This window comes from Oncorhynchus tshawytscha, linkage group LG04 (assembly GCF_018296145.1).
Source record: "Oncorhynchus tshawytscha isolate Ot180627B linkage group LG04, Otsh_v2.0, whole genome shotgun sequence".
NCBI classification, from domain to species: domain Eukaryota; kingdom Metazoa; phylum Chordata; class Actinopteri; order Salmoniformes; family Salmonidae; genus Oncorhynchus; species Oncorhynchus tshawytscha.
The window spans coordinates 18,086,799-18,114,299 of record NC_056432.1 but is presented as its reverse complement, the minus strand read 5'-3'; the positions used below and the strand labels follow the sequence as shown (position 1 = coordinate 18,114,299).

The following is a 27,501-nucleotide window of genomic DNA, read 5'->3' as shown; positions in this document are numbered from 1 at the left end:
TACTCATTTGTGCCAAATAATTTTTCGTAAATATAATTTGATTTAGTATGGTAAATATAGAAATATACCTTAATATTGTAAGTGGTGCATGTTGCGTAATTAAACTGCAAATCAATTACACAATTCCCCCAATCTCGTTTACCATAGACGTCACATCCCTTTCACACAACAACAACTCGTTAGCCTTCTTATTATAGCTCAGTGTAGCTAGCGCACATATCTGGCAGACGGCTGGCTAGTTTGCTCAACTTGTTTAATTAAAGTGATGTCAGTAGCTAGCTACCTAGCTAGTCGTTTGGCTGACCATTTTACATTGTGTACAGGTAGTTCACCCCGTAGATACACCATCCACTAGCGGTTTGCGTTCTGTCAGCCACCGAATTAGACATAATTTTTACGTAGTGTATTGCTGCTGTCCACGTTGGATACATTTCGTAATTCCAGAGTGACTTTGACGAGCTGGCTCGGCTAACGCAAAGAGCATCTCGCCTCTACCTCTCTGGCTGTTACAGACTAGTGGCAAGAGTTTCCGTCGTGACAATCGCAGCTGCTTGTTGTGTGCAAGCTGCTAACATTATTAATTTAGCGGTACGGCAGCGTTGTTGGAGCAAGAAACTAAATAGAGGAACCAGCTTTTCTTTGTACTTCCTATTTGCTCCTTGCCAAACTGATCTGTATATATTTTTTTAATGAGTAAATAAACAGACTCACCGATTTCATTGACATTTTTATCTCTGCAAGGATGTCTAAACGATTAAGGAATAGTGAGCTATGCGCGGATTGCAGTGTGCCAGGTAAGTCACTTAACGTTACTGATCAAATGTGAGTAGCTAGCTGTGGTTAGCCAAACCATACATAATCCAGGCAGAATACCTGTCAAGTATTAATATGGCTAATAGATTTAGCTATAACTAGTTACATAGACTGATGTGTTGGTTTATGTAGCTAGCACGTATATGAGCTCAAATTAAGCGTGATATTAGGTTAGATGAACTAGGTACCTAGGACAGTTGAGTTGTTGGCAGCTGTGGCCTTCAGTTTTGTTACAAGCAGTGTCTTCCCCTATGTAGCCAACGTTGTCAACTACAGTGTAACATGTAGTTACTGCTGGTTCATTGGATGTACAATAATGCACAGAGCCATCTCCTGAGTCCGTGCATGAGTCATGCAAGTCTTTGCATGATGTCATCATGGTGTGGTTATTCCAATGCAATTTTTGGGGGGATTTTACAGGCATAATCATTTCAAAGAGGATTTCCTATCAAAGTGTTGCTGCAATGACAATGTATTTCATGTGATTATCAGTTGAAGTTTTAAGTGTCACACAGACCATTGTCTCTTTAGTCTGTGTAAATTTGAATATAGACCTCTTTTTTGATAATCTGCCAAGGTACAGTTGAAGTTGGAAGTTTACATACACTTAGATTGGAGTCATTAAAACTCGTTTTAGAACCACTCTACAAATGTCTTTGTTAAACAAACTATAGTTTTGGCAAGTTTGTTAGGACATCTACCTTGAGCATGACACAAATCATTTTTCCAACTATTGTTTACAGACATATTATTTCACTTATAATTCACTGTGTCACAATTCCAGTGGGTCAGAAGTTTACATACACTAAGTTGACTGTGCCTTTTAAACAGCTTGGAAAATTCCAGAAAGGATTCATGGCTTTAGAAGCTTCTGATAGGCTAATTGACATAATTTGAGTAATTTAGAGGTGTACCTGTGGATGTATTTCAAGGCCTACCTTCAAACTCTGTGCCTCTTTGCTTGACATCATGAGAAAATCAAAAGAAATCAGCCAAGACCTCAGAAAGAAAAAAAACGTAGACCTCCACACATTTGGTTCATCCATGGGAGCAATTTCCAAACGCCTGAAGGAACCACGTTCATCTGTACAAACAATAGTACGCAAGTATAAACACCATGGGGCCACGCAGTCATACCGCTCAGGATGGAGACGCGTTCTGTCTCCTAGAGATGAACATAGTTTGGTGGGAAAAGTGCAAATCAATCCCAAAATGACAGCAAAGGACCTTGTGAAGATGTTGGAGGAAACAGGTACAAAAGTATCTACATCCACAGTAAAACAAGCCCTATGTCGACACAACCTGAAAGGCCGCTCAGCCTGCTCCAAAACTGCCATAAAAAAGACAGACTACGGTTTGCAACTGCACATGAGGACAAATATTGTAATTTTTTGGGAAATGTCCTCTGGTGTGATGAAACAAAAATAGAACTGTTTGGCCATAATGACCATCTTTATGTTTGGAGGAAAAAGGGGGAGGCTTGCAAGCCGAAGAACAACATCCCGACCGTGAAGCACAGGGGTGGCAGCATCATGTTGTGGGGGTGCTTTGCTGCAGGAGGGACTGGTGCACTTCACAAAATAGATGGCATCATGACGTAGGAAAATTATGTAGATGTATTGAAGCTACATCTCAGAACATCAGTCAGGAAGTTAAAGATGGGTCGCAAATGGGTCTTCCAAATGGACAATGACCCCAAGCGTACTTCCAAAGTTGTGGCAAAATGGCTTAAGGACAACAAAGTCAAGGTATTGTAGTGGCCATCACAAAGCCCTGACCTCAATTCTTTAGAATATGTGTGGGCTGAACTGAAAAAGCGTTTTCCGAGCAAGGAGGCCTACAAGCCTGACTCAGGTACACCAGCTCTGTCAGGAGGAATGGGCCAAAATTCACCCAACTTACTGTGGGAAGCTTGTGGAAGGCTACCTGAAACCTTTGACCCAAGTTAAACCATTTAAAGGCAATGTAAACTTCTGACCCACTGGGAATATGATGAAAGAGAGAGCCTAGTGGTTAGAGTGTTGGACTAGTAACCGGAAGGTTGCAAGTTCAAATCCCCGAGCTGACAAGGTACAAATCTGTCGTTCTGCCCCTGAACAGGCATTTAACCCACTGTTAAATAGGCCATCATTGATAATAAGAATTTGTTCTTAAAAAAAGAAAAAAGCTGAAATAAATCATTCTCTACTATTATTCTGACATTTCAGTCTTACAATAAAGTGGTGATCCTAACTGACCTAAGATCCTAACTTCAACTGTAAGTGTATGACATGGCATACACACACCAAGTGTCTCTTCTATCAAATATCAGAATATACTGTTACAATGTGGTGTAGTTGTGTTCACCATGGCCTTTTTTGCACACCAGGGGTTTATTCATTACGTGGATTCCGTTGCAAAATGTTTTGTGTATTGCAAAATACCGAAACTGTTTACTCTAGGAACCAAATGGGGAAGGACCTTTATGAATCTGACCAATAGAAACTAGTTTTTGTTGCAAGCATTTTCTGTTTGTGTTTCACATAATGAATACACCACTGACTGTGGGTTGTTTAGTGTTGATCATCTTCCTGTGTCTGGCTGGCTGCAGATTTCTGAAGAATCATGACAAAGGATAAGATTTCCCTGTGGTCATGGTTTTGGATTCCACTACCCTAGGGTAGGGTTCCCCAAACTCTGTCCTGGGCCCCCCCCGTACACATTTTGGTTTTTGCCATAGCACTACAGAGCTAATTCAAATAACCAACTCCTCAAGCTTTGAGTATTTTAATCAGCTGTGTAGTGCTAGGGGGAAAAAAACAAAATATGGGGGGGGACCGAGTTTGGGAAATCCTGGATAGAGATGCTTCCGTTTTTATTGCCTTTCCGGAATGAGTTTTGACAACTTAAAGGTAGACTCCACAAAATGATGTTGTCACAAGCAGCACTGCAGTTATTGAGCTGAGCAAGATGCAAGACTTCACTCACACACGTGCTGTTACAGCGTGGTAGCCACGGGACCAACACAGGGGAGAAGTTGAGCCTCAACTCTGTTGCGGAAGTTGACACACTATGCTGTTTATTTTCTGCATTTACGTGATATCGCTGAGTACCTTTTTAAGTTGTCAAAACTCATGATGATGAGTAGAAGATCAGACCAGGTGCGCGCTTCTTCCACATCTGAACTGGTTGGGTCCTATAGTTACAATCTCTGCTGTTCATTTTGGGGGAAATGAACCAACTGTCAACCTGAGATTACAAGGTTGTATAACAACCTGCTGTGTTTGTGAGTCCCATAGGGCGGCGCACAATTGGCCCAGCATCGTCAGGGTTTGGCCGATGTATGCCGTCATTGTAAATATGAATTTGTTCTTAACTGGCTTGCCTAGGTAAATAATGGTGACATTTTTATTTTAAAAATTAAGATTGATGGTGTTGTCTCTTCACTCAGAGGCTCTCTTTATCAGTGGTTAGTAAACAAAACAATCCATTACAAATACCATACATTTGTTATCTTATAGAATAATTACAATATCCTAACAATTTAGGGTGCTTTCACACTTGGTCCCTTTCAGATAATTTTTGTGAACTTAGTGCAGTTCTAATAATTTTCTGTGCAGTGTGTGAGCACTCTAAAGGAACTCAGATCCCTCAAGAGGCCACAAAGCAAACTGAACTGAGACCATCTTGAGAGGTGGTCTGAGTTTAGTTCACTTGAATTTAGTAGTCCGGTTTCCTTTTTTAGGGCAATGTGAACGCACCGCTCCCCAATGCAACACCGTTTCCCCTGCCATAACCCCTCACATTGGTTCCTCAAACGAGAGAAGATGTGCAGGTTCGTGGAAAAAAATGTGTCCCCTTTTTGGATGCACAGAAATAAATCAAAATATTTGTAGTGTTTTCAGTTCAGATTAATTGTTTTCAATATTTGTTCTATCGGCTAAGAGAGCTTCATAAATTGTTTATTGGATTGTGGGGTTTGAATAGTGTGAGGACGACAACATATTTGGTGAGAATCATAACATTGGGTACAAAATCAATTCTAGCAGAATTCTATTTTAGGGGCAGTAGTCTACATTGGGTGTAAAATTTTCACTTACAGCATTATTTAATCTGCAGTTATTCTTCTGATAGGCCTATTTTATTTTATTACTATCAAAATGTAAATGTTATTGGTATCTTCTGATTACAATTATTATGTCATATTTTAACTAAATGCAATCTATTAACTTCCAAAATGTAAGTAGGTGTCTAGATAACACGTTCTGATGGAATGGCTTGTCCTGCAGTTTGAAAACCCAGAGTGCATTGAGTGAATGTTGTAAAATGATCTTGGTTCCTTTCTGAATGTAGCAATGTGAATGCAAAGAGGACTGAGACTACAAAATGGGTGAAGTGAACTGGCAGAAGAGTTGAGTCCTCATTCAATGGCATGGGCAGTGTGAATACAACGATAACTAAGTTATTTTTGCTTTTTATTTATTTTTTTACTCCAGAGTTCTCTTTTTAAAGAGGACTGAGATCTGTTATTTTGGAGGACTATATGTGAAAACACCCTTAGCGCTCATCCGAAATGGGTAGAAAACATGTACCATGCTGTTTCTCTGTGAGAGAGTCTAATGGCTTCAGTGCTGCGTCGTGAGGGGCCGTTTTGGATAATGTTTAGTCCGTTTCGTACTGGAATGATGTCCAATTAGCATAGGAAGAAAAACAGGATGTTGACTGAATTGACTAGTTGCTGAGGATGCAGTGAGAATTGTGGCTATTGTATTTGATTTTGTATAAAATGTTCCACATCTTTATTGTGCCTCTTCCTCCACTGCTGATTTAAGGTCTATCAGCACATAGTACACATTAGACTCTCTCATAGTTTTAAATCTGTTTAGGCTTAAAGCATGTGCACTTTTTCCTGAAATGTTTCTCAAACAAATAGTGGTAGATGGGGCTTTCTATTGTCATTTTGTCAGTTGTTGATGTGCCAAGTTAAAAGAAGAATGCTGCTTGGTTAGAATAATATTGAAAAGCCTACTTAGTAAATAGGCCTAGCCTAATTTATTGTGACAATAAGTAGGCCTAACTGTATGTAATCTCGTCCTCCAGCCGGCTCTCTCTAGCAATTAAACTTGAACGATGGTTAAGCTGTAGGGCAATTCTACAGTAACAGAATTATGCTGAGACCGTGTACCTACACTATTCTTCAAGGAAATCTGTTTTTGTAAAATGTTCAGTTGAAATTGTTCAAAGTTGTCCATGTGCATAAAGTTGTACAGTTTGTTTAACTTTGCAATCATTGATTTTTGTTTGACACACATTTTAAAGTGACAAATCGGAGTCTAAGTATCATTCTCTTATCATGGAATTGCCCTGTAGTAGCCTAGAGCCCTTCTGAAGTAGGCTAGCCCATACCCAATGTATCTTACCACTCATTGTACTTCATTATATCCATTTCAGCATTTTCCTATATCCCTTTCCCTGTCAGTCCTACTAAAAATGTGTCAATGTCCCTCCCTCCTGACACCAGTTGGCCTGGACTGCCCCTCTGTGGGGCTGTTACCAGTTGTTGGGGTCTGAATATTTTTAGCGGGTACAGGCGTGCGTTTTAATTTAGCAGCACTTTACACTTGTTGACGAAAGGGTGGGCTTCTCAGCACCCAGATCTCACTCAGCAGGAAGAGGAAGAGACGCAGAACGGTACACCAGGTGCAGGAGCCTGACTGGTCTGCAGCCCCAACACACATTTCAGCTGTCGCCAGAGAGACGTGACAACCCCACTGCCACTCATCATTTCAGAGTGGCAGTCACCCAGTCAACCAATTTTGCAATTTGCTTCTCTGATGAGTTGCAATTTTGTTTGTTAGTTAACCTATATGTTAAGTTTGTCAGTGAAATGTAGTCATTTTAGATGTTATGACGCTCCCGTCCAATAGTGAGTAATTGTAAGTTGGTCAGTAACATGAGCTAGCAGCATGCATCTCAATGAAATGCCACATAGTGTTTAAGCTAACACACTGTCGACACCGATACTGTATTTAGACATTCATTGCAGTACTCGCCAGAATTCTTGACTGAAGGTTCTGCATATATCTATTTTGAAGTGAAAGCGCAAGTTACCCAGGGGGCGTGAACATCTACTCAAGTCTCAACCAACTCAAACATTATAAATGGGGGTTTAGAAGAACACAGCCTAGCCTACTTAGTTCTGACTCTAGGTCTCAGTTGTTGAAAACAGAGCATTCTCTGACTGGAAATAATGATCAGCAGATCACTTGATCACTTCTCTCCTTGTGCTTATCGGGTCACATGGTGAGGAGAATGCAGGTCAGGGGCATTAAGGCAGTCCTCATGGTACATCTGTTGCGCCCTGCCTTAAGAGCTGGCCTGTTGGTTTCAATTGACAAAGTGGGTCCAGATTAGCCTATGTTTTGGAGTCATTTGCATCACACCTTGAAATTAAACTAGGGAAGAGACTGCTGCTGAAAATACAGAAATCTAACATCCCTTAATACTGCCGTTGTTGTGTTTTGATGAGACTGAAAGTGAGTGATGCCTTGCTCCATGGTTTGTATACAGTCTGTCTCAGTAGGCCTGTCCCTTCCTCTCTCTGGGTGTTTGCTGTTACTTTACCAGCAGCACGGTGTGCAAGTTCAAATAAGTTTTAGTTCTCTCTGCAGTTAGCGGTTCTCTTTGAAGGTCTGCGTGATCTATGATGAATCTTTCATGCTCACCCCCATCATGAGCCTAGAATGAGACTACCATCCCAAGACGTTGCTCGGTGGAGTGCACAATCCTGTAATGTGCACATTTTGTGGCTATTTAGACGGACGTTAGCTAGTGAAAGAGGACGTGTGGTTCAACTTCCACTTTGCGCTCTGCATGACTTCACTACCTAAACGGACAGTTTAGCCTGTAGGAGCTATTTGCTATTTCTTATATGACTTGCATTGTAATATGTGACAGTTTTGAAAAAAGTCTGTCAATAGAAGTTAGTGCTATCAGAATAATGGGCCCTGAAGTTGTCTCCATGTTAGCCTCAATAGGGTTTCCTTTATCTACAGGCAGGATCAGTTCAGGCATATAGATTCCAAGGGTGTATCTGGGCCGGCTGTCTTTTCAGTGTAGCCCAACTGGGATGCCACCAGAATGGAGAGGCTGGGACCAGAGTGAGTTTGCAGCTGAGTGAGAAGTGAAGTGGCCTGGCGGCCAAAGGCAGCATGCCAGAAATTTGAATAATGAATGTGAGGAGCAATGGAAAAGCCCAGTCATGAGGAAGGTGCCAGTAACCAAGGAAAGCCGTGTAAGTGTCAAACAGTTTCAAACAGTGACTGCTGATGTAGCCTCTAGATGATATGAAAAGTGGCAGTTATAATGAGTGATCATTAAGCTGTAGGCTAGGATGAGAATCAGACAAGCACTGTGTCAGTGCATTTTCACCCACAGGTCCTTCTCAGTGTATTCGACTACATGGTATTACAAATGAATGAACAAAAGCCAAATGAGGCTTTGCAATTGAGTTGGTGAAATATTCAGGTGTATGTATAGTGGGGAGAACAAGTATTTGATAACCTGCAAAATAGGCAGTGTTTCCTACTTACAAAGCATCTAGAGGTTTGTAATTTTTATCATAGGTACACTTCAACTGTGAGAGACGGAATCAAAAACAAAAATCCAGAAAATCACATTGTATGATTTTTAAGTAATTAATTTGCATTTTATTGCACAACGTAAGTATTTGATACATCAGAAAAGCAGAACTTAATATTTGGTACAGAAACCTTTGTTTGCAATTACAGAGATCATACGTTTCCTGTAGTTCTTGACCAGGTTTGCACACACAGCAGCAGGGATTTTGGCCCACTCCTCCATACAGTCCTTCTCCAGATCCTTCAGGTTTCGGGGCTGTCGCTGGGCAAACGGACTTTCAGCTCCCTCCAAAGATGTTCTGTTGGGTTCAGGTCTGGAGACTGGCTAGGCCACTCCAGGACCTTGAGATGCTTCTTATGGAGCCACTCCTAGCCAGTTGCCCTGGCTGTGTGTTTCGGGTCGTTGTCATGCTGGAAGACCCAGCCATGACCCAGCCATGACCCATCCTCAATGGTCTTACTGAGGGAAGGAGGTTGTTGGCCAAGATCTGGCAATACATGGCCCCATCCATCCTCCCCTCAATATGGTGCAGTCGTGCTGTCCCCTTTGCAGAAAAGCATCCCCAAAGAATGATGTTTCCACCTCCATGCTTCACGGTTGGGATGGTGTTCTTGGGGTTGTACTCATCCTTCTTCCTCCAAACACGGTGAGTGGAGTTTAGACCAAAAAGCACAATTTTTGTCTCATCAGACCACATGACCTTCTCCCATTCCTCCTCTGGATCATCCAGATGATCATTGGCAAACTTCAGACGGGCCTGGACATGCGCTGGTTTGAGCAGGGGGACCTTGTGTGCGGTGCAGGATTTTAATCCATGACGGCGTAGTGTGTTACTAATGGTTTTCTTTGAGACTGTGGTCCCAGCTCTCTTCAGGTCATTGACCAGGTCCTGCCGTGTAGTTCTGGGCTGATCCCTCACCTTCCTCATGATCATTGATGCCCCACGAGGTGAGATCTTGCATGGAGCCCCAGGCCGAGGGTGATTGACCGTCGTCTTGAACTTCAGCAATTTTCTAATAAGGCAACAACTGTTGACGCAATTCTCACCAAGCTGCTTGCCTATTGTCCTGTAGGCCATCCCAACCTTGTGCAGGTCTACAATTTTATCCCTGATGTCCTTACACAGCCCTCTGGTCTTGGCCATTGTGGAGAGGTTGGAGTCTGTTTGAGTGTGTGGACAGGTGTCTTTTATACAGGTAACAGTTTAAACAGGTGCAGTTAATACAGGTAATGAGTGGAGAACAGGAGGGCTTCTTAAAGAAAAACTAACAGGTCTGTGAGAGCTGGAATTCTTACTGGTTGGTAGGTGATCAAATACTGATGTCATCCAATAAAATGCAAATTAATTACTTAAAATCATACAATGTGATTTTCTGGGGTTTTGCTTTATATTCTAACAGTTGAAGTGTACCTATGATAAAAATTACAGACCTCTACATGCTTTGTAAGTAGGAAACACTGCTGATTTTGCAGGTTATCAAATACTTGTTCTCCCCACTGTATGTATGTATTTACTGTAGGTATGTATTTGTTTCCTTTATGCTTAGAGCCTCGTTGGGCTTCTGTGAACAGGGGCGTGTTGATCTGTGACGAGTGCTGTAGTGTTCATCGGAGTCTGGGCAGACACAGCTCCCAAGTGCGTCACCTGACTCACACACCATGGGCTCCTACACAGTTACAGGTAAGATCCCCAACACACACACACCCCTTTACTGTGGTCAAAGCTATCCCCTTTTCTGCTTTTGTGATAGAACAGGCTGTTGGTATGTTTTGTTTAATTGATCATATCTTTGTCTTTTAATCAGATGGTTCAGATGTTATACAACAACAGTGCAAATTCGATATGGGAACACTCTCTACTGGACCCAGCGTCTGTGATGAGTGGGAAACGCAAGGCCAACCCTCAGGACAAAGTACAGTGAGTCATGAGTGTTTGATGGCTGCTTAGTGAACCAGGAGTGTACACTTATTCACAAGTGAAGGAGGGACATTTGGCCCAGTTGCCCTAGTACCCTTTTCACACTACTGAGCTGATACGAACCATGCTAAACTGCATTGACCTGGTTACACATTCCCCAAAGTGCTGGTTTGGGTCAGCACAATAGCGTGACAAGGGTATTGGGAATTTAAGAGTGGGTGTTGCTTGAAATTAAAGTGCTGGATATCCTCCCACGAGGCTCTTTACTCCATTTCTCTGCTGTTTACCCCCTCTTCTTTTTGTCATTCCCATAGCCCAAATAAGACAGAGTTCATAAAGGCCAAATACCAAATGCTGGCTTTTGTCCACCGGATGCCTTGTCGAGATGACGACAGCTTCACTGCCAAGGACTTAAGCAAGGTGAGATCTCGGCCACTCTGTGCTAATGAAGGTTTATTTGGCTTGAATGAGCAATATTTTACTAATAGATGTTGATTTTATTTTCTCTCAGCAACTTCACTCCAGTGTCCGAACTGGTAACCTGGAGACATGTCTGAGGTTACTCTCTCTGGGCGCCCAGGCCAACTTCTTTCACCCAGTAAGACTCTGATCACTCATCTCATTTCTCCCCTATCCAGCTTCTAAACATATCCTTAACAGCATGTTAATACTACATGTTTACTACCAGTATTACTGTTTTGCTCACAGGTACAAGAGCAACTTAATAGAACACGGCTTGTGGGGGGAAAAAAACATTCCAAAAAGGAATTATTTTCATAGGTTTAACCTTTTGTGGCGTAGTGTTTATGCCACAAGCAGTGTGAACAGGCCCTTACCCTTTCTCACACCCTATCTATGTGTTGAAGTCTTTCTTTCTTCCTAGTTTTAATTGTTCACGTATGGGTGGTGTCTTACCTTTCCTTCAGGAAAAAGGGAATACGCCGCTGCATGTGGCTGCCAAGGCAGGCCAGGTGTTTCAGGCCGAGCTGCTGACAGTCTACGGGGCCGACCCCGGCGCCCCCGACACCAGCGCCAAGACTCCCATTGACTATGCAAGGTACTGCAGCATCCAGCCTTTTAAAGGGATAGTTCACCATTCAGAATATTAAACTTATTTTATGCAAGTCATAAATAAAAAAGAGTGTGGCTTTGCTACCAGGCTGGCTGTTATGGGTAAGAAGAGGCATAACTGGTTTCTCTCATGTGCTTCTTAGGCAAGCTGGCTACCATGACCTGGCTGATAGGCTGGTGGAGATTCAGTATGAACTTACTGACAGACTGGCTTTCTATCTCTGTGGAAGAAAGCCTGGTAAGTGACGAGAGTCCTTCGCCTTCTCAAGCTAGGCTGCAAGCCTTGTGTGTCTATTTTTCCAAACCTCTGTCAGCTGCAGTTTTTTGCCTGCTAAATCAACACACACTCAATGTTTGCAGCCTAGTTTCGGGGGTTACTCAACATCACATACGGTAACTCCCATGAGTTCAAATCAAAACAATCCATATTATGTCCGTGCTTGCTTTCAGATCATAAAAATGGCCAACACTTCATCGTCCCACAGATGGCCGACAGGTAAGGAAGTATTGTGTAGGTCAATGCATAATATACTATTCTGGTCCCAGACTGTTTGTTCTGTATAGCCAACCCCTATGTTTGTTGTCATGCCAAATGACAACCAGAGGATTTGTCAAAAAAGCTTAAACAGATCTGGGACCAGACTAATGAAATATATCACTTTATGGGGATCATTCTTAGATAAAAAATATATATATAATTAAGAAACCATGAGCTGTTTCTTTGACTGTGAAAATCCAACTCTTGGGCCTGCCAGGACATGTTCTGTGGCTTTTTGTAACAAGCATGACAGGAAATTGAAACAACTGCTTTGGCCTTAGTTAAAACAACAAAATCATTGTTATAATAATGTATATCTGAGAAAAATCTGACATTTCTGGTCTTATTATAGCATAGTTCTGGTATTTGAACTCAAATTAAGCATGTTCTCTTTTTGTATTGCTCTCTTTTGATGGATAAGGAACATGTAAGTATTTGATCATAATGAGGTTTGACCATTTTCCCTCCCATTCTAAATCAGAGGCTAAGCAGATGTATTTTTTTTCCATCTATAGCAGTTTAGATTTATCAGAACTGGCAAAGGCAGCCAAGAAGAAACTCCAGTCTGTAAGTGTTCTAGTCATTCAGGTTTTGATTGTAATATCATTACAGTACATAATGCATAGAGACGCATATAATGTAACCAAAGCATATCATAGAACTGGTTCTGGTTTGATTTCTCACATATCACAAATTTCATTTCAGCTCAGTAATCATTTGTTTGAGGAGCTGGCGATGGACGTGTATGACGAGGTGGACAGACGGGAGACGGATGCAGGTAAGACACACTGAGGGACCGACAGTGATGTGGAGTAACATCAGTGCATGTTTCTTAGCATTTAGTCCACCATGTCCAGTTTAAGCATCTTGATGGTGTTAATTAGGCAACAAACTGAAGAAAACCGACTGAAACTGGGAGGGACTACCTTGACTTATCCAATAAGAAACAGGCATCTTTTGTTTCCTGTTGCAAAAAGTTTTCTGTTTACGTTTCCTAATAAACATGGCCCTGATGCAACACCCCTATGTTCTGCACAGTATGGCTGGCGACACAGAACCACAGCACGCTGGTGACAGACACCACTGTGGTGCCTTTCCTTCCTGTGAACCCAGAGTACTCATCAACACGAAACCAGGCAAGCCTGCTGCATACTGTGGATATAGATACTTTTGTTTCAACTGTATATTCTCCCCTCTGTTTTTCTCCCTCCCTTTAAATATGACCGGTTCACGTACACCATTTAGCAGACGTTATAGTGGGTGCAGCAAAATGCTTATATTACCAGGTCCTAACAATGCAGTAAGATGTCAAACAAGTAAGTAAATAAAATAAATAAATCAGGAAATGTCATCAGATGCAATAGGAAAGGATACATTATGTATAATATTTCTTTCTCCAGGGACGGCAAAAACTTGCGAGATTCAATGCACATGAATTTGCAACACTTGTCATCGACATATTAAGTGACGCGAAGCGTCGACAGCTGGGAAACTCTACGATGAGTCCCAAAGGTAGAGTACTGGACAATAATGGATCTACTACCTCTCTCTCACACGCACATGGCTCACAAACGCATGCAATCAAAATAGTGTTCTTTTGACGAAATGAGAAAGGTGCCCCATTTATTTATTTTCTCATTTGCTGCTTTGTGGTTGCAGAAAACGTTGAACTTATCCTAAAAAGCGTGAGCATCCGGCGCGGCAGTGAGGGTCTGGACAATGACCAGCCGGACTACGACAGTGTGGCCTCTGACGAGGACACGGATCAGGAGCCACCCTCGGGCAAGGACCGGACCAAGGTAACTAACGCGATGGCATTGCACGCAAACCAAGTAAAGGATTTCAAGTACAGGACTGTATGTAATACTGAAATTGAGCACCTGCAGTCTGGCTTTTCAATCGCTGACTTTTTCCTCTACAGAGTCTGGACTCGGACCTGTCAGACGGACCTGTCACGGTGCAGGAGTTCCTGGAGGTGAAGCACGCCCTGTCTGCCTCGGAGGCCAAGATCAAGCAGCTGATGAAGGTCAACAGCAACTTAAGTGGCGAACTGCGACTGATGCAGAAAAAGGTACCACCCACTGCAGAGATCCACCAATCAGATCACTAACACCACCGGTCCGTCCGCCTCTTGGCCGATGAGATGGAGGGCTGGACTCGGGGCGGCACTGTGGTTGGTCAGCCGAGCTCTGGTCCCTCCCCCATGCAGTAACCTCCCCACCCTTCTTATGAGGGTCCTAACCAGTAACCACCAGACTGCTGGGGAGGTTCTCCTGCAAGGCAAGACTCTCCCTTTTGCTCCACCGTTTGGGACAGCATGTTTCAGTCCATGTTCAGACAATGGCTTCTATAGCTTGACATATTATACTTTTTTTATTTTTTTACTTGTGTTAAAGAGATGCATTCTTGCACCACTGCATTGTGGAAAACCATATCCCTCCTCCCCTGGATACAGTGTATGATACAGTAAAACCCATGTTATTTCATATGGTATGACTAACAGGCATGCTCAAGTAATCAGCATGACATCACTCGCACTGTGAGTTTCCATCCCCTCGTCGTTCCCACAGTGACTAACATAGTAAGCATAGCATCGGTCATTTTTAATAAGGGTTTTTGTTTTTACACTTTAAAAAAAAATGTTCGCTCATCAGAATTGTCCACTTGAAGGTGTGAGATCACACCGGTCTTACTTTTACACGGGTGCAACATTTACCCTGTCAAACGAAAAGGTCCCATTGTTCCTCTGTTGTGGTAAATATTATTTACAGCCCAGGAGTACAGTCACTTCCAGAGTTCAGCTCCATAGTGGGTGTTAACAGAATGTTTTGCTCTAACCTGGAGTCTTCCCTACCTCTATGACCCCAATAATGTATCATACTAAATCCCACAATCCGGAGTTTGTTTCAGCTCAACAGCAGTCCCACCACTTGATTTGGAATAGACCAAACTATAATTTCCTCCAATCAACAGCCGCTGTCGACCTAAAAAGTGTAGATGGTGTGACAAACGGCCTTTAAAAGGACCGATTTGAGAAACCATAGAAAGATGGGGAATGCCTTTACAAGGTAGTGAGCTGTTTTGAATAGCTGTTTTTGTAGCCACAGCAGCCATACAGGCTCCGGATCGTGGCTTTGAACCACTTTGCCCTGGGTCGTGAATACTATTGTTCTATGGGACAAACAGTACAAGCCAAACTGGTATTCCTCAGTGGTGGACGTGTACAGTATGTGATTTAGCTATGTGGGCTGGCATTGTTTTAACTGATTGGATACTCTGTCTTAGCTGTCAGAGAACTTCCCCCTTGCCCTCTATGAATGAAATGGCACTCTTCACCCTGCATTAGATTTCAACCAGACCATAGAGTTGGATAGAGCGCGCACTTGCAAAAGCCTGTTTTGGAATGTGCAGCGTCATTGAGGTCTTACACTGTTTTAAACTAGTCAACTGGGTGGGACTTCCTATGGGTTCAATTGGATCACAGAATTCCATCCAGGTCAGTAGGAGGGATCAGCCAATGAATTTTACTCCTGAGAAACCATTCCAGCATGGCAGGTGGCAGTAAATCACCAAACTTGGGTTTATGCCCGTTCAGACTATATAAACTCCAGCACGGTAGGTGGCGGTATGCATCTCTTCATTTTGTTTATGAACCACTAGTAAACTCATAGAAGTAGAAGAATAAGAAATGTACTACTTTAAGAGAGAGCCCACTGTGGACGGATTGGTTGTTTAGCAACAATACCCATGCGTGTGCAACTATGGGGCAAAACAGATGGGGTTGGCTTAGACTGTTGACAACATGTAAACTATATTTAGTCTCCAAATGTTTATTGAAAACATAAATACTTTTGCACAATGAGCACTTGTTGTCTCGCAAATACATTGTTACAGTTGTTGGTTAGCTAGCTAGCAAATTCTATCCATATTCGCATAGCCATGATATCAGTCAAAACACCTAAAAGCAAGACATGGTATCACTAACCAGATACAAGCTGAAATGAGACACCTACGTTTCCCCACAAGTCAAATTCTTGTCATTGTTGCTAGCTATTGGACCATTCAGAATCAACCAGTCAGTGATGCTCCTCGTGCTGTCACAGGAGCAATAATGGAAAAGTGGGGGTGTGCCCTCTTTCCAACTCTATGAACCAGATAATGCAATTGCACAAGATGGAGAACACTGATGGAGTCATATCTCTTTGACTATCAAGATCTAACAGGGTCTTTGTATTTTCTGGATGCCTCTCTGCCAATGTCTGGGCATCCCTGACACACAATGTTTGTCCCTGGTACTCATATCTTATCTATCAATCATCTCAGACAGAGACTGGAGCTATCTGAACTGTCTGGCTTGCCTGGTGCCCTTTCTGCGTTCTCTTACCTCTTGCTGTGATTTGAGTGGAGTTTTTCGAATGCCTAGCATGGATAACACCAGGGGGGGACATGATTAACAAGAAGATTAACTATGTTAATTAGCATGTTATAAAGACATAAGTAGTAGCATATAATATTGGACTTAGCTTAGTACAGATTGATGCTGACGGTTCCCAACACCGGAAATCAACCATTTAGAAGTAGAGAAATGGGGGAATCTTAACTTTCACTTAGTCTCAAATTGACATCAATACATGACAAGTGAAATTCAACTTAAGTGAAAGTTAGGATTTGCCCCGTGGAGAATAAAGCATGCGTTAAAGCTAGAACTTAAACACCTTGCTTGCTGATAAGAAAAGCGCCCTTTTAGTGTATTTGCTGACCCGTCTCTTCCAGCTGCATTCTCTGCAAAGCGAGAACACGTCTCTCAGGCGACAGGGCCCAACCACCCATATCTATCAGGTCCCCATCAGCAGTGGGTCAGAGTACACTGACCCTCCTTCCTCCAGCCCCTCGGCCATGAAGCGCCGGCAGTCAGCGCGGGCCAGCCGGCCCATGTCCATGTCTATTTATGAGACTGGCTCGGGCCTGAAGCCCTACCTCCCCAAGGGGGAGACCCCCTACCCAGAGGAGGGTATCCCCACCCTGCAACCCTTCCTCCCACCTCATGTAAGTAAATATCCCGCAGCCAGCCTCCTTTGCCATTCGCTCTCCCATCTCCATCTTCTTGTAGTCTCCTCAACCATTTTTCTCATTCTCTTTTCCTGCAGCCTTTTTAAAAATGTTTTATCTCTTCCGTTTTCATTTCTGCTTTTAATTTATTTTTCTGTTTTTCTTTGGTGTACTGTAGTGTTTGCTGGTAGCTGTTATTTGGCATCTTGAACCTGATAGTGATAATCAGCCAATACAATGTCAAGCACACAGGTCAAAGGCAGCTAGTCTCAACACTGTGTCTGCTCTGAATGCCTGCAGTCTCATACGATTCTTCTCTGGGCTGTTGGTTTCCACGGTGTTTCCTGGGCCGTGTTCCAAGACCTTTTAGAATGCATCCATCTTCTCCCTTCCTTAAAGGGATAGTTCACCAAAATTATAAATTGGTTTTCTTACCCTATAAGCAGTCTATGGACAATGTATGACAGCAATCCATGCTTTGGTTTAGTTTCCCTGGCACTGTTTCCAAATGCTAATGTGTTAGCATTTGTGGCACAAATCTTATTCAAGTCATGGTACCGATATTAACATATCTGTATCATCCGAAATAATCTAAAATTGATTGTGAAGCTCATTGATTTGAACATGGTGCAAAGAAATGCTGATATTGGTACCATAACAAATCAAAACAAAGCATGGATTGCTGTCATACCTTGTCCATAGACTGCTTACAGGGTAAGGAAACTAATGTATAATTTTGTCATTTGGGTGAACTATCCCTTTAAGATAATCACAGATCTATAGGTGCGTAGATATGTGAAAACATTTCCACTCAATTGCTTTCAGAAATCTTAGTGCGTTAGATCTGTGATGGGTGCATTTTAAGGTATTCGAACAGGACCCTTGGAGTACTCTCTGTTCAAACATTGTCTCAGACAATATGAAAGATGTCAGAATCACACTTGTTATTTTAATTTCAATCTGAAATATTTGGAAGGTTTGTATGTCATTTCAAATAAGCATTAAACATTATCATCCCATAAAAAAATGTTCAGAGTATATTTTTTATTTTTATGTCTCCGTGACAAACTAACACAGAATTTCCCAAACTAGGCTCGCGACCTCATGTGGTGATTTGAAAATGGGGTCGTGAGAGAAACTCGCGCTTGGTTGATAGAACCGGGTTTACGTCAGTAACCTCCAGTAGTCGCTAGATGTGGTTGTAATAAACAGAGCGGTTTTTGTTTTCTGCCTACAAATATGGCTCTACCGTTTGAACTGTTTAAGCTACAAAATATTATGACCCTGTCACTGAAAGATAAAACTAATGTCTTCTGTTTCCCTCTACAATGCCCACAATCTTTATTAAAACAAGTGCACAAGACCAAGCACTAAAACAGAAGGGGGGAGAAGAACGTCATCAATGATGGTGTTCTTTTCTACACAGAAGACCATTAAAAAATCATTATGATCTTCTGAACTACCTTTCTGATGCATTTCAGTCTCTTCAAACCTTCAGCTTGAGATACTGTCAAAAAATAGTGTCAGACTGATTTGCAATAGATTGTCATACCCCCAATAAATAAATAAAATTCACATTGGCCGTTGGTTACAACACTTTATTTCTATTGAAATGGGGTCGGCGGGCAAAAAAAAGTTTGAACCCTTGAACTAACATTAATTTATGGTTCTAAATCCTGGTGTGTATAAATTCATTTTTAAACAAAAGGAATTTGGTGTTTTTGTAATTGAACTAAACTGTTCTGGTATTTTGAGGCATTCCGGGATTGGTACATCCTACACTCACTGGATGATTTTAGGTACACCCATCTAGTACCAGGTCAAACCCCCCTTTGCCTCCAGAACAGACTGAATTCTTTGGGGCATTCTACAAGGTGTCTGGAATGTTCCACAGGGATGTTGGTCCATGCTGACGTGATGGCATCATGCAGTTGCTGCAGATTCGACAACGGTACATTCATGCTGCAAACAGCCTGTTCCATCTCATCCTAAAGATGCTCTATTGCGTAGAGGTCTGAGGACTGTGCAGACAGTGCGGACTAAACCGAACTCACTGTTATGTTCCAGGCAATGTTTTTCCACTCCTCAATTGTCTGGTGTTGGTGATCGCTTGCCCACTGGAGCTGCTTTTTCTTGTTTCTAGCTGATAGGTGTGGAACCCGGTGTGGTCGTCTGATGCAATAGCCCATCCGTGACAAGGATCGACGAGTTGTGCGTTCTGAGATGCTGTTTCTGCACACGACTGTTGTACTGCGCGGTTATTTGTCGGTTTGTGGCCCACCTGGTTCTTGCCATTCTCCTTTCGATCTCATCATAGAGCTGTTTTCGCCCACAGGACTGCCGCTGACTGGATGTTTTTTATTTGTTGCACCATTCTCTGTAAACCCTAGACACTGTCGTGCATAACACGCTCAGGAGGACGGCTGTTTATGAGAAACTGGATCCGGCGCGTCTGGCACCGACGATCATATCAAGCTCGGTCGCTTAGGTCACTCGTTTTTGTCATTCTAACATTCAATCGAATAGTAATTGAAAGTGTTGATGCCGGTCTGCCTGCATTATATAGCGAGCCACAGCCACGTGACTCAGTCTGTAGGAGCAAATTTTCGTGTCCTACTCTATCAGAACCCAAAATATAAGTTTGCTTTCCTCCATTGTTTGTGAACAATGTAATTATAAATCTACCCCTCGAAGCCAGTTCCACTGCTTTTTTCCATTCATCCCTTGTAATCAGGGACTGATTTAGACCTGGGACACCTGGTGGGTGCAATTGTATTGTTTAGGTAGAACAGAAAACCAGCAGTACTCCAGACTTCGTAGGGTAAGATTTGAACTGCTGTAGCCTGTAGCTGCAGAACATGGTTAAAACTATACTTTTTACCTCATGGATGGTCTTTCCTTCTGTCTATGGATTTTATAATGGTTGCATTTATCTAGCCCCACCACTCAGGTGTTTACAAAAACAAGTGGTGGAGTGAATGCCTTGTTGTTTTTCGAATCCCGGAATGCCTCTTTCAATATTGCTATGAAACAATCTTGTACTATGCAGTATCAAAGGTAGAATATGTTCATTGTCTAGATGTTTAAAATGTTCTAGGTATGGGATGAGGTCCAGTATTCCCAGATCCAACATGGCAATGATTGTAATGCAGTTATTCAAGTCACATTTCTTGTCATGCAGTCTCGTTTATCATCACATTTTATGGTTTTCTTCATTCTTACTTTGATTTTGGTTTCTTAAAGATTGTTTTGATTAAAAATGTATTTTAGTACTCCCAAACACTGTTACTTGCATGAAGTCTTTGTTCATGGGAGCACTAACAATTCTTATTTTAATTTTATTTTAATTTTTACATATAATTTGAACCCCTTTCTAGATGGGAAGGGGTGCTTTTGTGACCTCTTCATCCCTCCCCTCCTTCCCATCCACCCTGTCCTGGTCACGGGACGAAAGTGCTCAAAGGGTTAAGTACCTCTTCACTTGGTCCATGCCTCTTGACACAGCAAATCCATTGGGAGCCCTTGTCCTCCCTCCCTCCTTTTGTCCTTCATATGCTGCTTCCTCCCTACCTGTCCTGTTGCATGAGCCAAGCCACCACCCCATGGGCTGCCTTCGTTTCACCACTCATACATATCTCTAGCACCACCACCACCCATATAGGTCTCCAGGGACGTCACCAGGACCTGGCTTTCAGGGTCCTGGTGACGTCTACGATGCCCGCCACCGCAGAAGTCAGAGCATTCTTACTTCTTGTGCTTCACAGAGCTTGTGTGAAGTATCTCTACCACCACACTACATGACCAAAAGTATGTGGACACCTGCTTGTTGAACATCTCATTCCAAAATCATGGGCATTAGTATGGAGTTGGTCCCCCATTTGCTGCTATACAGCCTCCACTCTTCTGTGAAGGCTTTCAACTAGATGTTGGAACATTGCTGTGGGGACTTGCTTCCATTCAGCCACGAGCATTAGTGAGGTCGGGAACAGATGTTGCGCGATTAGGTCTTTCTCGCAGTCAGCGTTCCAATTCATCCCAAAGGTGTTCGATGGGGTGGAGGTCAGGGTTCTATGCAGGCCAGCCAAGTTCTTCCACACCGATCTCGACAAACCATTTATATATGAACCTCGCTTTGTGCACGCTGGAACAGGAAAGGGCCTTCTCCAAACTGTTGCTACAAAGTTGGAAGCACAGAATCGTCTAGAATGTCATTGTATGCTGTAGCTTTAAGATTTCCCTTCACTGGAACTAAGGGGCCTAGCCTGAACCATGAAAAATATCCCCAGACCATTATTCCATTATTCCACCTCCACTTTACAGTTGGCACTATGCCATTAGGCAAGTAGCGTTCCCCTGGCATCCGCTAAACCCAGATTCGTCCGTCGGACTGCCAGATGGTGAAGCGTGATTCATCACTGAACGTGTTTCCACTGCTCCAGAGTCCAATGGCGTCAGGCTTTACACCATTCCAGCCAACGCTTGGCGTTGTGCATGGTGATCTTAGGCTTGTGTGCGGCTGCTCGGCCATGAAAACCCATTTCATGAAGCTCCCGACAAACAGCTGACTTTGCTTCCAGAGGCAGTTTGGAATTCGGTAGTGAGTGTTGCAACCGAAGACAGATGGTTTTTACGAGCTTCAGGACTCTGCGTTCCCATTCTGTTAGCTTGTGTGGCCTACCACTTTCCGTCTGAGCCGTTGTTGCTTCTAGACATTTCCACTTCACAATAACAGCCCATACAGTTGACCAGGACAGCTCTCGCAGGGCAGAAATTTGACGAACTGATTTGTTGGAAATGTAGCATCTTATGACTGTACCACGTTGAAGTCACTGAGCTCTTCAGTAAGGCCATTGTACTGCCAATTATTTTTGTCTATGGAGATAATGTGGCTGTGTGCTCGATTCAGCAACTGGTGTGGCTGAAATATCAGAAATCACTAATTTGAAGGGGTGTCCACATACTTTTGTGTGTATATATAATCTCCACCACAACCACCCACACATCTCCACGATCACTGTCCTCATCATGCCTGTTACAATCAGCTAGAGGGTTTTCAATGAAGCAGCACTATGCGCCAAGATCACACACCCATCTCAATGCAAAGGTTTGCCTACCCTCCGTGAGACCAGTTGCCAGTTGAAGTCAGCCTATTGAGAATTTTCCCATTTTCCCATTTTCCCAAATTCCTCATTCCTAATGCAAATTCCTTCCACATTCCAAGCTAATATTTTGCAATACTTTTAAACTTGATGACCTCTTTTCTCCCTCTAACCAGCACATGGCCGTTGCCCAGTAAACGTCATCCAGCATGCCCTCCCTCGCCTCTAGTAACATCTAAACTCACCGGTTATCCAGGAGTCTGTCCCGCACCAAGAGGTGGGACCTGTTCAGAAGCAAACAGCCCTTAGCCCCTACCCCCTAGACACTTGTGGAGATCTGGTGAAGGTTTAAGCAATATGTTAACAATTCTATCTAACCTATCAGTGGGCAAGGGGAAGCTCTCAGATCTCCACAGGTGCATAAGGGCTAGGGGTTATTTCTGGACAGGGCCTTTGACTGACCAACGTGCAAAATTTCAAACCCAGTGGTAAAGAAATTGACAAAACACTTGTACAAGCTAACCCCACTTTCAGCAGTTTGCTGTATTGTGTTTGTGTGGGCTGTGGCATCTTGCCCTGCAGACAGGAAGAGGATGTTTTTTGATCGGGTCTATTGGGCTAGGCTGGAAAGGGTATGTAACTATTGTATATGGCCTGTGTCCCCCTTTGGGTGTTTGTCTCTGCTCTTTTCTTTGAAACTCACTGCTTCTACATAGTTTCTCTTCTCTGCTGAAAGAGCGAGGAATGTGCAAGGACGCGACGTGCAGGGTCAGTGCTGTGCGCCCAAGCTTCCAATCTGATACTAGAGTAAAGCTATTATCCACCAGTCTTGTGACGCAGCACACAATGCTTACAGGCTGGATGGAGCACGTAGTATAGAGTATTGAGCACAGTTGACTTTAAATGGTCAGATACATTTGTTAACCAGTACCTCCATCAGCATCGCCTCAGTCGATGACACAGTGCAGCTTTTAAGCTTTTGACCCAAATTAATCAGAACCTTGATTCCATGATGTCATGAAAGTTATGACTCTGAATGAAAGTCTTGGATCGGAGCTCTGGAAAAGAATGGATCATGGTTCTGATGTAATTCATTGGAGGTTGTTTGTCTGATAGATATCCAGTCATTCCCTGACTTCATCTGTCTTGGAGTGTGCATTTTGAAAAGGGTGCAGCCAGCACGGCAGTGTTTGAAGCTTTTCCTGGACTACATTTGGCCCTTCATTCCCTGCCATGGTTTAGGCTATTACTTTGTTCGTTTTAATATTGTCTACGAGTCTCCGACTTTTACTAGCAGGAGTTCAAAGGTTTTCATTGACATTGGACAAGCCTAGCATCCCAACTTGGCATGGTACCAATCAATCAACCAACCATTCCATTTGTCCAGTGTGGTTTCTATTACAGTAGCCTATCGACATTGAATTTGCAAATGTTACCAATTTGGATAGGTTTCATATTGAGGGCAAAAAAACTTAAACAGTTTTGAACCCCGGATAACCTCTTTTTACTAACCCTGGCAATGAAATTCAAAAGGCTTCTCTGTTTTGCTTTCGATGTTGACTTGTTTTATGCATTGTCGTCTTTGTGTTTCTTTCCCATGGTTTTAGTTCATTCAATTTGTCACTGCCATACATACTATACTGTAAGTTGTTAGTGAATCTGTTTAAGAAAATTTCTCTCAAAGTTTCTATTTACATTTAGGCCTAGGTATGATAATGGTTTGTGCTATACCACTAAAAACTATTTGTATGATGCATTGGCATTTCTTGCTTGCAATTTCATTGGTATTTGTCACAGTGACAATTTGTTTTACTCTCCTTTCTCTCCCTCTCATGTTAGGCCTCCAAGATGGAGAAACAGAGCAGCATGTCAGACGGTGACTATGACAACACAACCAATGACTCTGAGTTGGAGGACTCAGGGTAGGAACACACACACTTGTGTGCACGGACAGCAAATTCACTGATACAAGCCACACAAAGCACTGTCAGATTTGAAATCGTCCCTTCAAAGTTGCCACTGCTTCCAGTGTTACACATCAGGTGGTGAAAGTTAGGTCTGGATGTAAGGGTGCAGAGATTGTAGTAACATCATTAATTTCCCTGTCTCTCCCCCCCTGGCAGTGTGGGCAGGAGGGGGAGGCTTAGGAGCAGTGGCTGGCTTGGGGAGGGCAGCTCCATCCCTGAACTGGATGATCTTGAAGCCGAGCCAGACTCTGCGCTCCCCAGCACTGAGGATGTCATTCGCAAGACAGAGCAGATCACCAAGAACATCCAGGATCTGCTCCGCGCTGCACAGGAGAACAAGCACGACAGGTGAGGAAGAAGTGGCAGGTCATGAGCTCAACACCAAAAAAAACAAATTCAATGTAACTCCTATGTTGTAACTATCTCTATTGAGATAAAACTAGGCTTTTTCTGTCTAACAGAATTCATCACAGCTTCACCAATTCTCTATTGTGTATTCATCAAAGTACCTCCACTTCCTAGATTATTGAGTTCTGCCACTGTCACTGATTTGTTTACTGGAGCTCTGCATTTTGTGTGGTCTTCTCAGTTCAGTGTTTTTATTATTCCCTTTATGATTTCACCTCTGTCTTTTTCTGTGTTCTCCCACCCCGTGTCCTCTCTCGCGTGTCATTATTTCGAGGGTGTTGTGGTCCTCTGGTCTCTCCCCCTCCATTCCTGTAAGCAGACCTTGTGAGGGTGTCCGCCGGCTCAGGCACAGTCTAGGCTGTTTCAGCAGCCTGGTGCCCTGGGCCGAGAAGGCCCCCTCTCCCCTGCAGCCCCTCAACCTGCGCTCCCTCGATCCTGCCGCCTGGTACTTTACTGGCCTCTGCCCCTGCTTCTCAGGCACAGTGTCTCATCTCCCTCTCCCTCACACCTTCCCTCACTCTTACACACCTTCTCTGTCTTGCCTACCCCTGCTCGGTTGCCCAATTCTGACTGATTCCCTCCTTTTGCTATGTGTGGCCTGCTAGGCGTTAGTGTGTAAGGCTGATCCTAAAGAACTCACTCACCTACTCTCTTCATTTCTTCCATTGCAAACATCAGTACAAACACCACTACCTCAAAACTAAACTTTTGATATTCAAGGTACCAATGATTTGTTTAGTTGGTATTCCGTTGAATATTTAGTAGTCATCTAAATTAGATAAGAGGGCTAATCAACTTTATACGACTATTTCTATATGTGTTTATGTTAGGGAATGGTGTAATATCCAAATGAGCAATTATATTTTTTTCTTTTCTTTTTTTGTCATAGCTGATAGTTCATCACACAATCAGCTCTAATCCCTCATTCCTGTCTATATTACCCATGATTTATAGCCTGGGTACCAATCTGTTTCTGCTCTCTTGCCAACTACTCAGTGCAGAAACTGATTGGCACCCAGGCTACGGTAATTATGGCAGCTGCAGTTTGACTGTGTCAGAATGCAATATTTGGAATAGCATAATAGATTAGCCAAGCACGGAGAATGTACTGCAGTTTGCTTTTCAGCATGTAGCTCTGAGTGTTGCATTGTGTGTTGCCTCTTCACCTAGACTAAAAACTCAGCTCTGTCTTGTTTTGAAAATGGTTGTTTTGGGATTGCAAAACATTTTAATATAAGTTTCTTTTTTTTCTCCATGAAATAATGACATGAAAAGTCTGTCTTATTAACCTCTCTCCTCCTGATGCTTTCCTCTTAAAGCTTTATACCCTGCTCTGAAAGAATACATGTGGCTGTGACGGAAATGGCTGCCCTCTTTCCCAAGGTAAGCTCACTGAACGGTCCATGGTACCATCACACACGCAAAGGCCTTTCAACCCTTTTTCCCCCCTCACCTTGTATTTTATGTTTATCAATTTGAATTGCATCCTCTAAGAAATGTGGTATAGAAATAAAGTTTGATTGTGTGTTATGATGAACCCTGTATTGGTTACCTGTAACCTCATCTCACCTTTCAGAGACCACGTTCGGAGACAGTGCGAGGTCCCCTGCGCCTGTTGACGTCCAGCGCCTTCCGGCTCCAGGGAGAGTGTCAGAAGGCAGTGCCCCCAGAGGGAGGTCCAGGGCCTGACATGCAGCTGGTCACCCAGCAGGTTATCCAGTGTGCCTATGACATCGCCAAGGCGGCCAAGCAGCTTGTCACCATTACCACCAAGGAGAACAGCAACTGACCATTATAACCACTGCCGCCTGTCGCAGGCCTTTTAGATATCTGAAGGCCCGAAATGTCTCCACGTATTGTTCATCCTTTAACTTTGTTGTAAAAAATCTATATATATATAAAAAAAACAACATTTATTTCCTGTTTTTAATGTGTATGTGATATTTGCATGTCATTTTTTATTTAAAGACAAATGTATGCAATTATAAAGAGTGTTGAAGTTAAAACATTGGGACAAAAAGACAACTTAACTTGAGCTATGGGAAAGTGTCCGGAGCTCTACTAACTGCAAGGGAGAGGCTGTACTAGTAGATTTATTTCTATGGACATGATTTGTCATAAGCTACTTCAGGAATCTACAGTACAGCCAGATACTGACAAGATGATTGTGGAGATCCTTCGTCGCTAATGTGCAGTTTCTAAACCGCACTTCTTGATAGTTCTTTTTTTTTGTGGTTCTAGATATGTCTTCCTCGCCCACAAAGAAATGTTTTACTCCCAACTATCACCTATACCCTCCTTTAAAAAAGGCTTGTCATCCACTTTGATGCTCCTTATCTGAACCAGGAGTCTCAAACCGGCGGTCCCCAGTCCAGCTTGCGCCCTGGAAGTGAATTTAAGAAGCCCATTATACACTGCTCAAAAAAATAAAGGGAACACTAAAATAACACATCCTAGATCTGAATGAATGAAATATTCTTAATAAATACTTTTTTCTTTACATAGTTGAATGTGCTGACAACAAAATCACACACAAATTATCAATGGAAATCAGATTTATCAACCCATGGAGGTCTGGATTTGGAGTTACACTCAAAATTAATGTGGAAAACCACACTACATGCTGATCCAACTTTGATGTAATGTCCTTAAAACAAGTCAAAATGAGACTCCGTAGTATGTGTATGGCCTCCACGTGCCTGTATGACCTCCCTACAACGCCTGGGAATGCTCCTGAAGAGGTGGCGGATGGTCTCCTGAGGGATCTCCTCCCAGACCTGGACTAAAGCATCCGCCAACTCCTGGACAGTCTGTGGTGCAACATAGCGTTGGTGGATGGAGCGAGACATGATGTCCCAGATGTGCTCAATTGGATTCAGGTCTGGGGAACGGGCGGGCCAGTCCATAGCATCAATGCCTTCCTCTTGCAGGAACTGCTGACACACTCCAGCCACATGAGGTCTAGTATTGTCTTGCATTAGGAGGAACCCAGGGCCAACCGCACCAGCATATGGTCTC

General features: G+C 43.0%; 1 protein-coding gene across 8 annotated transcripts; it reads left to right on the top strand.

Annotated features, from left to right (window-relative positions):
• The first annotated feature begins 154 nt into the window (after positions 1–154).
• Positions 155–26,399, top strand: git2a (G protein-coupled receptor kinase interacting ArfGAP 2a). Of its 8 annotated transcripts, none has more exons than XM_024417112.2 (21): positions 155–794; positions 9,981–10,114; positions 10,239–10,351; positions 10,666–10,771; positions 10,863–10,949; positions 11,278–11,408; positions 11,566–11,660; positions 11,873–11,918; positions 12,476–12,527; positions 12,666–12,738; positions 12,999–13,096; positions 13,361–13,472; positions 13,620–13,759; positions 13,882–14,031; positions 16,734–17,006; positions 20,387–20,473; positions 23,948–24,030; positions 24,232–24,423; positions 24,803–24,928; positions 25,803–25,866; positions 26,060–26,399. In XM_024417112.2, the coding sequence occupies exons 1-21, from the start codon at positions 743–745 to the stop codon at positions 26,270–26,272; spliced, it is 2,427 nt and encodes an 808-aa protein (XP_024272880.1). In that variant the 5' UTR covers positions 155–742; the 3' UTR covers positions 26,273–26,399. The 8 variants fall into 8 exon arrangements, with proteins under 8 accessions (XP_024272880.1, XP_024272887.1, XP_024272881.1 ...); XM_024417119.2 differs by lacking the exon at positions 16,734–17,006 and adding an exon at positions 12,382–12,387; XM_024417113.2 differs by lacking the exon at positions 20,387–20,473 and adding an exon at positions 12,382–12,387.
• The last annotated feature ends 1,102 nt before the right edge of the window (positions 26,400–27,501 follow it).

Bases quoted from the DNA above. Each gene is read 5' to 3' on its own strand.
- git2a (XM_024417112.2), top strand. From the start codon at position 743: ATGTCTAAACGATTAAGGAATAGTGAGCTATGCGCGGATTGCAGTGTG. The intron at 10,352-10,665 runs GTGAGTCATGAG...TCATTCCCATAG, and splicing joins AACCCTCAGGACAAAGTACA to CCCAAATAAGACAGAGTTCA. The intron at 13,760-13,881 runs GTAACTAACGCG...TTTCCTCTACAG, and splicing joins CGGGCAAGGACCGGACCAAG to AGTCTGGACTCGGACCTGTC.